Genomic DNA, 14,065 nt, shown 5'->3' with positions numbered 1-14,065 from the left:
AAAAGTTTCAGGGAGGTGTAATGTAAGTCACCATAAGTGGAGCATTGACTTGAGGTCATAGACTTGAAGTCTGGCTTGAGAAAGCCAGTGAGGTACATAGTTAGGGACAAATCAAGATGGACCTTGTAGGTTAAGCCAAGCTTAAGGAAGCATGCCATTGAAAGGGAGTACCACAATCAGACCTACATTTTAGGAAAATTACTGTGCCGGCAGTATGGACTATAGATTGGAAGGTCTCCAGAAAGAAGATTCCTAGGTTTCTGGCGTGGACAACAGAGTACATACTGGTGATCTTCACTGAGACAAGGAATAAAGAAAGAGCATGGGTTTGGTTTGGGTGAAAAGCAAGTAGTCTTTAATTTTAAACATACTGAATTTGAGGTGACAAAGGAGAGCTATCCAGCAGGTGGATCTGTGGGTCTGGAACTCAGAAGATTTGTACTGGAGGTAGAGATGTGGAAACCTTTAGCCATGAATAGCAACAGCAAAACAGGAAGTGTGCAAAGTGAAAAAAAGACAACAAGCCATCTGACCAAATCCTGAGGAATGCTAAGGGATCCCAAGGAAGGGACTGAAACAAATAGCAACAAAGCCAGCAGATGGTGGAAATTATGAAGGAACAGTCAAGAGACCTAAAATTAAAAGTGAAGTCAAATCACAAAAAGTTAAGACAAGTATAGAATAAAGAATGTCAGTTTTCTTTAGTAGAGTGGGTACCTTTTATGAGGTCAGATTGAGGAGTGAAGGACATACAGATGGACTACTGTAAAAAAATCACTGAGATGAAGGGAAAGGGAGAAATAGGGAGTGGTGTCTAGAGGGTACCCAGGATCAGAGGAGTTTTTGTTTTGTTTTATTTAGATGAAGAAAGTTAAGTACCTGTAGTACAAATGAGACTTTGAGGTTTTTGCATAGAGAGGTGATATTTCATGGAGTGATAAATCCTGGAAGAGGTCAGATGGGACCCAAACACAGAACAGGAAACTGGCTTTAGACTTGATAGGTGCTTCTTATACTAATGAGGAGTAAAAAGTGTTCACAGTGGCACGTGGGGGAATTTTATCTGATGGCCTTGGTAATGCAGGCAACAGGGTTAGCAACTCAGAGGAGAAATTTGGGGAGGGTGGCTATGGTTGAAAGTAACTAGTATGAGGAATGAGCTGCAGATCTTTATGAATGAATTATTCTACACCTTTAGACTTCAACTCAAATTAGACACAATGATAATATCAAAGCTCTTATAGCTCTGTTTAGTAACCTAGATGTAAGAATAGAGAAGGTGGCTGGTTAAAGTGGTTGTGGGCAGGGTTTTAAGGTGAAATAGCAGAATCAGTAGAGAGAGCAATTGGTGTTTTAGTGAAAGACGGTCCAGGTGATAACTGAGGCTTATTTCTAACATTCGTGCAACCTGGAGAGAGAGTATGATTGGAAGCCCATTTCTTGTCCCTTCACCTCCTCTTGTACCTTGGGGACCCCACATGCGTACCCATGCCACCACCGGTATGTTCAGGTTTCAGCCACACTCTTTCATACTAATGACCCCTCAATCCAAGATGTGTACACACCAATGATGCAGTTCACTCTAGGAGAACAAACCCAGGGAAGAGATTCACACAGATTCTAGGAGCCATTCAAGCAAGTCCTAGGTACACGAAGCATAGTTATTTGATGCGGGTGGCAGGCTTTGCATGGACTTGTCCCTTTAGCTTTCTTGAGTTGAGTGCAGACGCAGGAGCATCCAAGTGGAGCCCATTAAAGTGTAACAGTCACCCAGGTCCAAGGACAGTGTTATAGGAAAAGCCTGTTAAGGTGAGAAAGTCGAAGGATAAAACAACTGAAGGTCTAAGGGAAATAGACATAAAAATCATGGCAGTACATTAGTGGGTGCTGAAAAGATAGAAGGTTGTGTGCCGAGAGCCACAGCTGAGTAGGAATGGCCGCTGGCATTTTGCCAGAAGTAATGGTTGAGAGATTCCCCGGGAACCTCTCTCCAAGGCCACCCACAGGGCTCCTCCAGGAACACACCACACCAACCGGAACTCCCTCCCCCTGGGCTGCACACGAAAACTCAATGGGAACTCCAAAGTAGTGGGCGCCCAATGCAGCAAGAGAAATCCTATTACCGGGACTGTAAAGGTCTAATATACAATTGAATCAATCCAGCATCATCTTAATGGCTCGCCTCTCAACCATTACTTCTGGCAAAATGCCAGCGGCCATTCCGACTCAGCTGTGGCTCTCAGTAGTTGTGGGCAGTCTGGTGTCTGTGAGGGGCATTTTCCAAGTGGTGGTAAGAAGAATAAACTGAAGGTTCCTGGAGTGAAGCAGGTCAAGAAACAGAAGTTAAGGGAATGGTGTGACTCATTATCTACCCGGAGAATTTGCCAGGATGACTGGAGCTTAAGATGGAGAAGGCTGTATGGGTAAGTCTTTAAGAAATTTGAGAAAAGGTCAAAGAGGTCAGATAATGACAGCAACAGAGAGAGAGGACACTCAAGCAGGAAGGCAGCAGCCTCATAAGATTAGAATGTAGTGCAATAATAATCTAGATATCCTCTTGAGGATTTAGGAGAAGGTTTACCCCATGTCAAAGCCTGGTCTCATGAAGAGCTTGGAGGAATGTGCACACTTCCCAGGGTAGGGGGCAGCAGTGCATTCTTTAGGAACCTAAGTGTTTTAGTCAGCTTCTGTTACTGTGACAAAATACCTGAGATAAACACTCTTAAAAGGGGAATGGTTTATTTTGACTTGTAGTTTCAGACATTTTATTCCATAATACCTTGGCCCCTGTTGCTTTGGGTCTATGGCAGCAATGCATGGCAGAAGAGATCTGCTCCTCTCATGGCAACCAGAAAGCAAAAAAAAAAAAAAGAGGGGGGGGGGAGAGTTAGGGTCCAAGTACCCTTCTGAGGGCATATTCCCCAGTGACCTAATTTCTTTCTACAAGGCCTCACCTTCCAAGAGCAACATGGACTAGGGACTAAGTCTAGCAAATGGTTCTTTGGAAGACTTTAAGATCCAAACTATAGCACCAGCTTTCAATTTAGACAAAGTAGAGAATGCAATGCCTTGTGAGGAGGTGGAGGATGTAGGAACATTTGCCTAAGAGACTGGGACTGTGAAATAGAGGCTCACCAGCAGGCAACACTGTGCACTTGGGACAGGGACAGGAAGCATGGCTTGAAAGGATTTTAAGAGCAAAGAGAAAGCAGTAAATTCATGTGCATTTGTTATGCTGAAGACCTAGTACAAGGACTTTTTAAGTAAAATTTTCTAACTTGATTCTCTATCTTGTTAAGCACAATTAATTCGTATATAAGAATAATTTGTAAAATTAAGGGCATAAAATTTAAATGACTTCATAGAAAAAAACTCATTTTTATTTTCTAATCATGTCACCTTTGACCCCACTCCTGAAAGTTGTTTCTACCACTTTGTGGTCCTGAAAACAATGCTTATTCATACTAACTTTTCAGTGTTATAAGGATTAAGCAAAGGTTTCCACATCACCTGACACAGAGGGCACCTCAGCAAATGAGGTCTCTTTCCTTGCCCTTCTTCCTTCCAAAGAAGGCACTTAGGAATATGTTTTATAATTGGAAGGAGAAAGGGCACCTGGGATGGCACAGGCAAGGCTGCTTGGCACACATGCACCATCAGGTGGGATTACAGGAGTGAGGTGTTCCAGTGAATGCTGTTCAGTATGGTAGCCACTTACCACAAGAGGCTGTGAAAAATTTGAAATGTGCCCAATGCAACTGAGGAATTAAGTTTTCATTTTATTTACTCTTGATTTAGATTTAAATAACCACATGGGGCTATTGTATTGGACAGCACAGATCCAATGGACAAGGCACTGTGTGGCTCAAGGCTTCAAGCAAAACATGTGCTAAGTGCCTAAGGAACAGGTCAGCCTCAGGTGCAGGGCTGAGCTTCCGTACTGGAGAAATCAAATAAAGGAGCCCTGTAAGCCCTGTAAGGTTATAAGACAACCTGGTAAACAGTAAGAATCAAGATTAGAGGGGAATGTTTCTGATGAAAAGGAAATCATTGAAAATAGATATGCACAAGAATTCCAGACTGCGGGATGAATGAATGCAGTGGCAGCTTGGAGAAAAACATTAGTTCCAAAGCAAATACTAGGAATATTTGCCAAGTATTCCAAAGAATTGGGACAAATTTCAGGAAGTAACACATAAACCATGTAGTATAACACAGCAGCACTATCGGAAAGGAACAGAAAAAAAGTAAATCTAAGGACATGGAAGTTTGACATTTTACATAATAGGGTTTCAGTGTCCTCCTGGCTCTGGTAAAGCACAGTTTCTTGTATGAATGTTTATTTTTGAGGGTGAAGAAAGATGCTATTGCTGTGATATTTTAGCCAAATCAATTCTATCTTGCTTCACATATGTAATGACCATCAGTTGTCTGCTCACTGTATTGGAGTGGGGATCTTTGAGAAAAAGAAATGTGCAATAGCAATAGTGCTTGAGAAAATCCGGTTTTCATTTAAAGTACAAGACAAACTAAGTTAACAGATAGATGACAATAATTTAAATATTCAAGATGAATGGCACAGATGTAAAATGATAGAAGCTTAATTCTGGGTGAACTACAGTGGCTCAGAAGCCTTAGTGGGATGAAGAGGAAGGCTTTAACCTATACTTCAAAATAAAATGAATCCAGTAAGTCAAAACATTTCCGAAAATACATTTCCACAAAATGTTTTTCAAAAGTTTCAAGACAATAATTAACTCAGAATAAATGTGGCAATCTAGTTGGTCCAAATGAAATTCTGCAACCTGGTGATCTCTGTCAAATTCTATACAGCTTTCTTCCTTTACCAAAAGCACTTTATTTGTTTTTTGGATTTAGATTACAGTCCTCACAAATGCCCCCACCCGCCAAGTCCAGTACAATATTATTTCTTGGTTAGAAATTTCACAGGGTTATATTTTTCAAAGTGCTTTAAATATACAGAAGACAATGAAGAAGATGTTGTCCAGACAGACATAAAAGAGCCTAAAATTTGTGAAAGAAAAAGCACTAGTGTTTAATTAGGCAGTAAGAATCTGTGATTCATCTGGATTTTTGTTTTCAAATAATTGTGCATAGTAACTCCTATGAGAAAGACAAGGTCATGCTGTGTTGTTTGCCTTCAACTTTTGAGGTTCTCAGTTGAAAAGAAAAATCAATGAAAAGTCTTCTTCAGATTCTCAAAAATACAAGCACAGTTGACAGAATGGCTACAGATGCACTGCCCCCCACCTGGCTGCAGGTCTCTAGACCTGCAAAGGCACCTAAGGAGAAGAGATCAATGTACCAGCACTGAAAGCATTGGAAACATAACAAAGGAGAAGAGCGGGGATACTCAATTAAGTGAAGATAAAAGATGAAAAGCAGAGATAATGCAGAGAGAAAATACTCAATAGCTCAGATATTTAGTTAGAAGTACAGGAATCCTCCTGACTCCATTTCCTGCCTTTTGTAACAAGAATTATAAATTCTGAAAGAAATTAAGAAATAAACCCAGAAGGTAAGAAATTATTAAGAAAAAAATTTTAATGTGTTCTGTCAACCTGTGACATCATGATTTCACTATTTTGGCCTTCCACCTTCGGGAAAGAATAATACATTAAGGAAGTGGTCATTTTTCATTAGTTGCATGGACACTCTGTAGGGACATGTCTGCTTGGCTAGTTGAAGTACTGACATCTTTCTGCTTAACTGAGTTAAAAATCAGACTTGCTAGAACCAAACACTCAACCTTTGGCTCAATGTCAGGAAATAACTGAAAAACCTATGGAGGTCATCGTACTAGCAAAATGCTTGACGCAGTTTGTTTTGTTTTTGTTTTTATTTTGTGTGTTTTTGTAGCAGGCTCATTTTTTTTAATGTTTATTTTTTAGTTGTAGTTGGACACAATACTTTCATTTTATTTATTTATTTTTATTTGGTGCTGAGGATCGATCCTGGAGCCCTGCACGTGTTAGGTGAGTGCTCCACCCCTGAGCTATAACCCCAGCTCCAGGCTCATTTTTTAATCAGGATATTTCTCAGGATTTGCCTAGTGGGTGTAGCTTGTCCAGGGACAAATATGAGGTTCTCATCACTTTATTTGAAAGCAAAATTTGCAGAGTTTATAGTTTGAGCAGATGCAAATTTACCAGTAAAAATAACCTTATGTCTTTCTGCTGAAGTGCTACTGTTAGTTCCATTTCTGTCCTCTCCATATATCAGTAAAGGCTACCAGCTGCAAGTGTTGAGTTCCTCTTGTGTTGGGGGAGGGGCAGTCAAGCACAGGAAGATAGCTCCATGCTGGAGCTCCAGGACATGAGGCAGAATGGCAGGACTGTCTACCACTTCCTGCACAGACAGGGGGCCACTCTGCCTTTTGGGCAGGGACATTCAGACTCTGGGCTCTGAGCCACTTGGTTGTTGAGCCCTCAAAAGCCCAGCTGCCCACTGCCGCACCCCAGCACCACTCACACAACTTGTGTTGAAGTAATTTCATTTCAAAGCTATTTAGCAATAATCAAATTTTGTCTATAGTCATTGTTCTGTTCTAAGAGAATTGACAAAGAGAGCAGAAGTCCTGTGTTTTAGATACTATTCTTCCACTTGGTGTTCATACAACCCCATAACCTAAGGGCCAGCTTTATCATCTGTGCTAGAACTTCTTTGGATACACAGTTAGTCATGGTCATAGTTGACACTGTCTTAGAGGCTTTGGTCCTGTATATCTAGGAGAAGTTGAAGGAATGATTATCTTAAAAATTTTCAGTCAACTTCATACCCTGAACTTCACATTTTTGGTTAGTTCAAGAATGTAAGACCCTGAGGCTGGAGTTATGGCTCGTGGTAGAGCACTTGCCTGGCACATGTGAGGCCCTGTGTTCAATCCTCAACACCACGTAAATAAATAAATAAATTAATTAAATAAAAGATCCATTTACAACTAAAAAAAAATTTAAAAAAAAAAAAGAATGTAAGACTCAGTTATCCTTCATTTCTGTACTCTGATATCTGCAGTAGGGTATTCCCCTCCATGCTTATTCCTCTATTACTTTTTATTCATTTATTAGTTAGGATTCTATATAAATTCAAAAATATAAAACCACATTCACACTGACTTAAACAATAGAGGGGATTTATTGACTCATAAAACTGGAAAGTCTGGGTCTAGGTCAGGCTTCAGAGTGAGTTGATCCAGGGACTCAGTGATGTCATTAAATATTTAGTTTCCTTCCTTTATTCTACTATTCACAGTGTTTATATCATCGTAAATCAGATTCCACTTCTTCCTTTAGGATGGCTGCCAACCGCAACCCAGGACACAAGCTTACTCAACTGCTATCAGAGGGACTGAGTCCTCCCTCATAGCATTCCAAGCAAGAGATTTAAAGACAGCCTCCTTCAAAGAACATGGACCATGTGGTGGTGGGGAGGGTGCATTAGTATTGGGAGGAAAGTGTAACTAGATAGGGAAAAGAGATGAATGGCTAGACAGCAGTGTATATCTAACCATCTCCTACAATCTACACTTCTCCATTGTTTTTTTTCTGGAGGCCTTTCCCAGGATAGATAAAATCTACTTTTTTATGTTCTGCCCTAGATCTTCCTTTCCCCTCCTGACCTTTGGTAAAATCCACTCAACCATAAAGAAAATATTTCCACTACATCCATCTGTTCTCTATACCCTATACCACAAAATTAGGAGGAACCATCAACATCTCTGCTCCCTAGCTGACACCTCCACCTTCAGTGGTGCTCCTAGATCAGTACCTCCACCACTGTATAAAACACCTTTGTGTGGGCTGGAGATGTAGCTCTGTGGTAGACTGCACATGCAAGGCCCTGGGTTCAGTCCCTAGCATCACAAAAAACAAAACACCTTTGAGTCAGTCTGGTTTCACCATTCTATGTATCACGCATGATGACCTCTTCCAACTATGGTTTGGTTCCTCTCCCTCCTTCAAAGACTTTAGTTCCTGGTTCAGTCTTCCTTTCTATTCTGCGGCCAGCTGGGCACCACCTGTAATCCCAGCAGCTCGGGAGGTTGAGGGAGGAGGATCGAAAGTTCAAAGCCAGCCTGAGCAAAAGCGAGGTGCTAAGCAACTCAGTGAGACAGTGTCTCTAAATAAAATACAAAATAGAGCTGAGAATGTGGCTCATTGGCCAAGTGCCCCTGAGTTCAATCCCCTTATCCTCCCCCTCCCTCTAAAAAAAATCTATTCCCAGACAGGCCAACCATCATTTGCTGACTCCAGTGTTCATTAGACGATTTGTTCAAAGTAGACTCTCAGTTCCTTGTATACTTCAACTTGTTTATATCAACCATCTACTTCCAAGAAAATACTCTGGATGTTACCTTATTGCTGGAAATATCCAGAATATTATGAGATTTTTAAATATCTCACATTTTTATTATCATCTAACTATTCCTGTTTGACCCATTTCATTAATGTTACTGAGATGAGAATCTTCCTAACACAAATTGCTCTGCCTGTGTGTGTGTGTGTGTCTCTCTCTCTCTCTCTCTCTCTCTCTCTCTCTCTCTCTCTCTCTCTCTCTCGTGACACTGAGGTACTTTACCACGGAGCTACACATCTAGTTCTTTTCATTTTTTTTCTTTTTTTTTTTTAAAGAGAGAGTGATAGAGGGGGAGAGAGAGAGAGAGAGAGAGAAGTTTTTTAATATTTATTTTTTAGTTATTGGCGGACACAACATCGTTGTTTGTATGTGGTGCTGAGGATCGAACCCAGGCCGCACGCACGCCAGACGAGCGTGCTACCGCTTGAGCCACATCCCCAGCCCCCTCTTTTCATTTTTTTTGAGACAGTATCTAAATTGTCCAGGCTTACCTCAAACTTGTGATCCTCCTGCCTCAACCTCCCAAGTCTCTAGGATTATAGGCATATGCCACCATGCCTGACTCTGCCTATTTTTATATCCTATTTCTTCCTGCCTCTGTGGGAATCTTGGCTCTCTATATATCTTTTAATAATTAGTTGAAAAAAATGGTTTTAAGTAGAAGAATAGAAAAAATAATTTCCTTAAATATTATATTCAAAATTAAAACACAAGTGTATGTTCCTGGATGTTTTGATCTAAGACCAAGGTCTTTTTGTTACATATGCATGACTTGAATTGACATTTCACTGTCCTTGCAAAAACTACACCTACAATGCATCATCCTTAATTTCCAGGTTCAATTTCTTAAGTGTAGAACAAGAATTTTAAAGGTGCACAGAAGTAACCTGAGTTGAGAAGCCTTCTGAGTCTTCATGAGTTTTTCCCAGTTTTTTACAACGGCAAAGGGCTTTTTGTTTGTTTGTTTTGTTGTTGTTGTTATTATTGTTTGTTTTGGTTTTTTGGTACCAGGGATTGAACTCAGGGGCACTTGACCACTGAGCCATATCCCCAACCCTTTATTTTTATATGGTGCTGGGTATTGAACCCAATGCCTCATGCATGCTAGGTGAGTGCTCTACTTCTGAGCCACAACCCCAGCCCCAGTAAATACATTTTTAAAAGTATTTCTAAAACTTTTTATCCATCCCAGAAACAACAGATCCCTATTTTTCACACATTTAATTAGTTAATACATCCTTAGTTAGTACCTAACTTCATCCTTAGTTAGTATATAACTCAACTGATGATTGAAGAGATGAAAACATAGTGAGAAAATAGTCTTCAAGCATCAACCAGTAATGTTTCACATAAAAGAGACAGCTGAAGACAGTATTTCCTGTTTTAAGACAGGAAAGACACGCTCCTTTTGTGCCTCCAGCCCCTTCCAGCTATGCTGCTTTAGCTCTCCTTATTTTCACAGCCACATCTGGAGATTATTGCTTATGACCACTCTTCAGCTCTTGCCACCTTCCCAGAACTCAGTGGTAATCTGACTTGTGTTCCTGCCACTCTACTGATGATGCTCTGACCAGAGTCACCAGGGACTTCCCTGTTGCTGTCTTCCACTGAGAATGGGGTCCTCCTCCCACCTGCACAGTGCCAGGTGCTGAGTGTATGTCCTCCCTTTCTTCACTACTTCCTTTTCACAACTTCCTAGAACCCATCTTAACTAGTCTCCCTTCTGCCTGCCTCACTGATTATACTAAGACCCCAGATGTTTTTCTCTTCTCCTTCTGCCAGTTCCCTCGGGTCTGTTCAACCACCTCTGTAGGTACAATTACCATATACTATTAGTGAATTCCATTTACACGGGCTATAAACACTTTGGACTTTTCATATTCAAAACTGATTTTATCCTTTTTCCCCTTTAAAGGCACCTCTTCCTGCCAATAGTCCCAGTGACTTGGAAGGCTGAGGTAGGAAGATTGCAAGTTCGAAACCAACCTCAGGAATTTAGCAAGGCCCTAAAGACTTAGAAAGAACCTGTCTCAAAATAAAACATTTTAAAAAGGGCTGGGGATGTGCATCAGTAGTTAAGCAACCTGGATTTAATTCCTAGTACCAAAAAAGAAAGAAAAAGAAAATCTGCCTCTTCCTTCTTTGTTCCCTATACCACTAAGTAGTACCACTAGCCCATCCATTAAGCTGGACAGAAACCTGGACATTATCCTTTACTCTCTCTCTCTGCCCACTTACATCCATAATGGATGTTTACCAAGTCATATTTACTCTGCCTTCTGAATATCTTTTTAATTACTCCAGTTCCCCCTATTTCCTAGTTTAGTATCCCTTAATCATATGCCCCAAATACATTGACAACTTTTCTCTGGAATGACCTTTTACACATCTTTTAGTTCATTATAATTCGAGTTACTTCTCTAAAAGGCAAACCTTATTATTATCTCTCACCTGATTAAAACCTTGAAATGGCTCTCCTGTCCCAGTCCTGGCTTTCAGAATAAGAAAAGGCTGGAGATTTAGCTGGGAATGTAGCTCAGTGCTAGACTGCTTGCCTAGCATGTGTGAAGTCCTGGGTTCAGTCCCCAGCACTGCAAGAAAATAAAAACAAACCAAAATCAGAAAACAAGGATAAATGATTCAGTGATTCCTAAAGCTCCTCATTTGCTAACCCCTGTTTACCTTTTCAGCCTTCTGTCTCCTACAGCCTTTGCCCTTTGGATCATTCCTACACAGTGTTCAGATCTCATTCATTGCTCCTTCTAGAAAATCTTCCTTAACACCCTCTCCCCATCCCAAGACCAGAATGGATTCCTGCTGTGAATTTTCAGAGTTCCCTTTACTTACCCCATCATAGCACTTATCTCAAAAGAGCATATTTATCCATTTGTCTCTTCTGCTGAATTAAAGTAGCAGCGTCTCAGTCAGTTTGTCATTTTATCTTCAGTGCTTGTCACAGTGACAACGTATAGTACATATTCAGAAATAGTCTTTGGGTAAATGACCTTTAAAAAGTTACTTAGCTTCTCTGAGTCTCAACTGCCTTATCTGTTAGAAAGGGAATAATGCTCTTCTTAACCCCATAAAGTTGTTTTTACGTCTTACAAGATAGGAGGAATGAAATTTAGTATGGTAATTAAGAGTGTGGGTTCCAGATCTGTACTGTCCGGTTTTAATCCTTGCTCCCACCCTACCACTCACTAGCTGTGTGGTCTTAGGTTGACGACTATTTTAATTTTCTCTTCAGTAAAACAAGAATAACTACAGTATAAAACTCATGAGGCTGTTGAAGGACTGAGTGACTGAGTAGAACCTACCTGAAAAGCATTTCAAACAATACCTAAATACACACTTATATTTTTATTTGTGTAATTATAAGCTCTGAAGTAAGCGGGGATTTCAGGGGTAATGGAGAGAAAGGGGGTGGTAAGAAAGATAAACTCACAGCACCAATATTATTATTGTTGTTTAATGTTAATATTATAGTGTTTTAAAGTATCATTATTCTTAATAATAGATTTTTCTTTTATAATTAATAGCTATACCAGAGATTATTTTCCACAAATAAATTCAAATTATTATTAATGTAAATTAATAATTAATTACATAAATAATGTAAATTCAAATAATTATTTATGTAAAATTTTGGCATTCAGTATAAAAAATAGAATTTCTCAAATGATTACTTGCTAAACCTGCAAAATTTTTTTGAGTCTATATACATAGTAGGTAGAAATTAGCAAAGATAAGACTTAGCTTAATTTATAGAGGACAGTTATCATGTCCTTAATACCTAACTTTATTTTTCTATGATTTCATTGCATAAGCAATTCAGTGTCTGAACAGTGTGAATTCCATTAAAACTATAATTATGCAAAAATAAAAACACCAGAGCATTTAGTTTTGTGCACATATGTTCATCTCAGAGAATGTGATCTGTTTTCTAAAAAATGTCTCTGATTTAAATTTAATTTTATAGTACACATTTGAAATAACTTATCTCTGTTCTTTTTCTGATTCTTTTTAGAGTTGGTGGTTCCAGGATTTTACTCAGAATGACATTAGGAAGAGAAGTGACATCTTCCCTTCAGACAGTGTCTTCCTATACTGCAGCTGGCAGAAATGTTTTAAGATGGGATCTTTCACCAGAGCAAATTAAAACAAGAACTGAGGAACTCATTGTACAGACCAAACAGGTGTACGATGCTGTTGGAATGCTCAACGTAGAAGAAGTAACTTATGAGAACTGTTTACAGGTGCTGGCGGACGTAGAAGTGAAGTACATAGGTGGGTAGGATGAACAAACATATCTGTATTTCCTTTTTGTGTACATCTAAAACCATTTTATGCTTTCAGTTTTGGCAGTCAGATTTCTAGTTTTATGAGAGACTGGTTGTATATAATGGTTGCTTAGAATTAATTGCCTAAGAATATATACAAAACGCAAAATAAATAAAATTTTAAAATTAAAAAAACAAACAAAAATTAAATTGCCTAAGATTTATACATTTTATTATATTGGCAAAAATGCTATAAACTGTGCACTCTTATAACACTGTTTCCTGGACACCATTTTGACAATAAATATCAAAACTTTTAAGTTCCATACCTTAAGCCAGCCGTGGTAGAACATGCTTATAATCTGAGCAACTTGAGTGGCTGAGGCAAGGAGTATTGTAAGCTTAAGGCCAGCCTTAGCAGTTTAGCAAGACCCTGTCTCAAAATAAAAAATATAAAGGACTGGGAATGTAGCTCAGTGGTAAAGTTCCCCTAGGTTCAATTCTCAGTACCAAAACAAAGGAAAAGAAAGAAAGAAAAAGAATTTTATACTCTAGCCCAGCAGTGCCACAACTAAGAATTATTTTCTAAGAAAATAATCAAATACAGACAAAAGTTTTGTATAAATTAATGTATAAATAGGCACTTTTATAGCAAAAGCTCAAAAAAAAAACAAAAAGTGTCAACCAATAGAATTGTGGGTTTATAGTCACAATTTGATGGCTATATAAATTATGACCCATCCATCCTCTATAACTTTCTGTAGAAATTACAATTACAGTTAGAAGCAATGTTTAAAGACAGGAGAAAAGCACACAGAAGGAAAATTAAAAGAGAAATAAGCAAAATTTAATGATAGTTTTATTAGTGAGCATTGTCCAGAGAAACAGAACCAATAGGATGTGTGTTCCTGTGTGTGTTTGTAGGGTGTGTGTGCGTGTGTATTTGTGTATGTGTGTATAGAAAGAGAGATTATTATAGGGAATTGACTCAACATGACTTGGGAGGGTGGCAAGTCTGAAACTTGGAGAATGAACCAGCAAGCCCAAGGCCCTGGAGAGCCAGTTGTACAGATGAAATCTGAGGCAGTCTGCTGAAGAGTTCTCCCTTGCTAGAGAAGCCAACCTTTTTGTTCTGTACAGGCCCTCAACAGAATGGACAAGATTCCCCACATTCTGGAGGGCAGTCTACTTTCAACTTCACCAATTAAATGTTTTCTCATCAAAAGTCACATCATCAAATAACACATAAAATCATCCCTGATGCCAAAAAATAAAGTCAAATTAACTATCACAGTGATTAATGTTTGGGGTCAGAGATTTACTGTTGATTTTAGCATTCTTCTTTATGCATTTCTTTATTTTTTCTCTGCACTGAACATATATTATTTTAATAATGTATGAAAGCCTTT

At 39.1% G+C, this 14,065-nt stretch overlaps 1 protein-coding gene across 2 annotated transcripts in view; it reads left to right on the top strand.

Moving 5' to 3' along the window:
* Nln (neurolysin) overlaps positions 1–14,065 on the top strand; it is a 97,710-nt gene that overhangs the window by 23,752 nt on the left and 59,893 nt on the right. For both annotated transcript variants that reach the window (XM_005319558.5, XM_013356103.4), the window contains one exon: positions 12,404–12,663. In XM_005319558.5, the coding sequence (XP_005319615.1) occupies positions 12,404–12,663 (260 nt within the window). The remainder of the gene's footprint in view (positions 1–12,403; positions 12,664–14,065) is intronic.

This window comes from Ictidomys tridecemlineatus, chromosome 1, assembly GCF_052094955.1.
Source record: "Ictidomys tridecemlineatus isolate mIctTri1 chromosome 1, mIctTri1.hap1, whole genome shotgun sequence".
In the NCBI taxonomy this organism is placed as follows: Eukaryota; Metazoa; Chordata; class Mammalia; order Rodentia; family Sciuridae; genus Ictidomys; species Ictidomys tridecemlineatus.
This window is presented reverse-complemented; position numbering and strand designations above follow the sequence as displayed.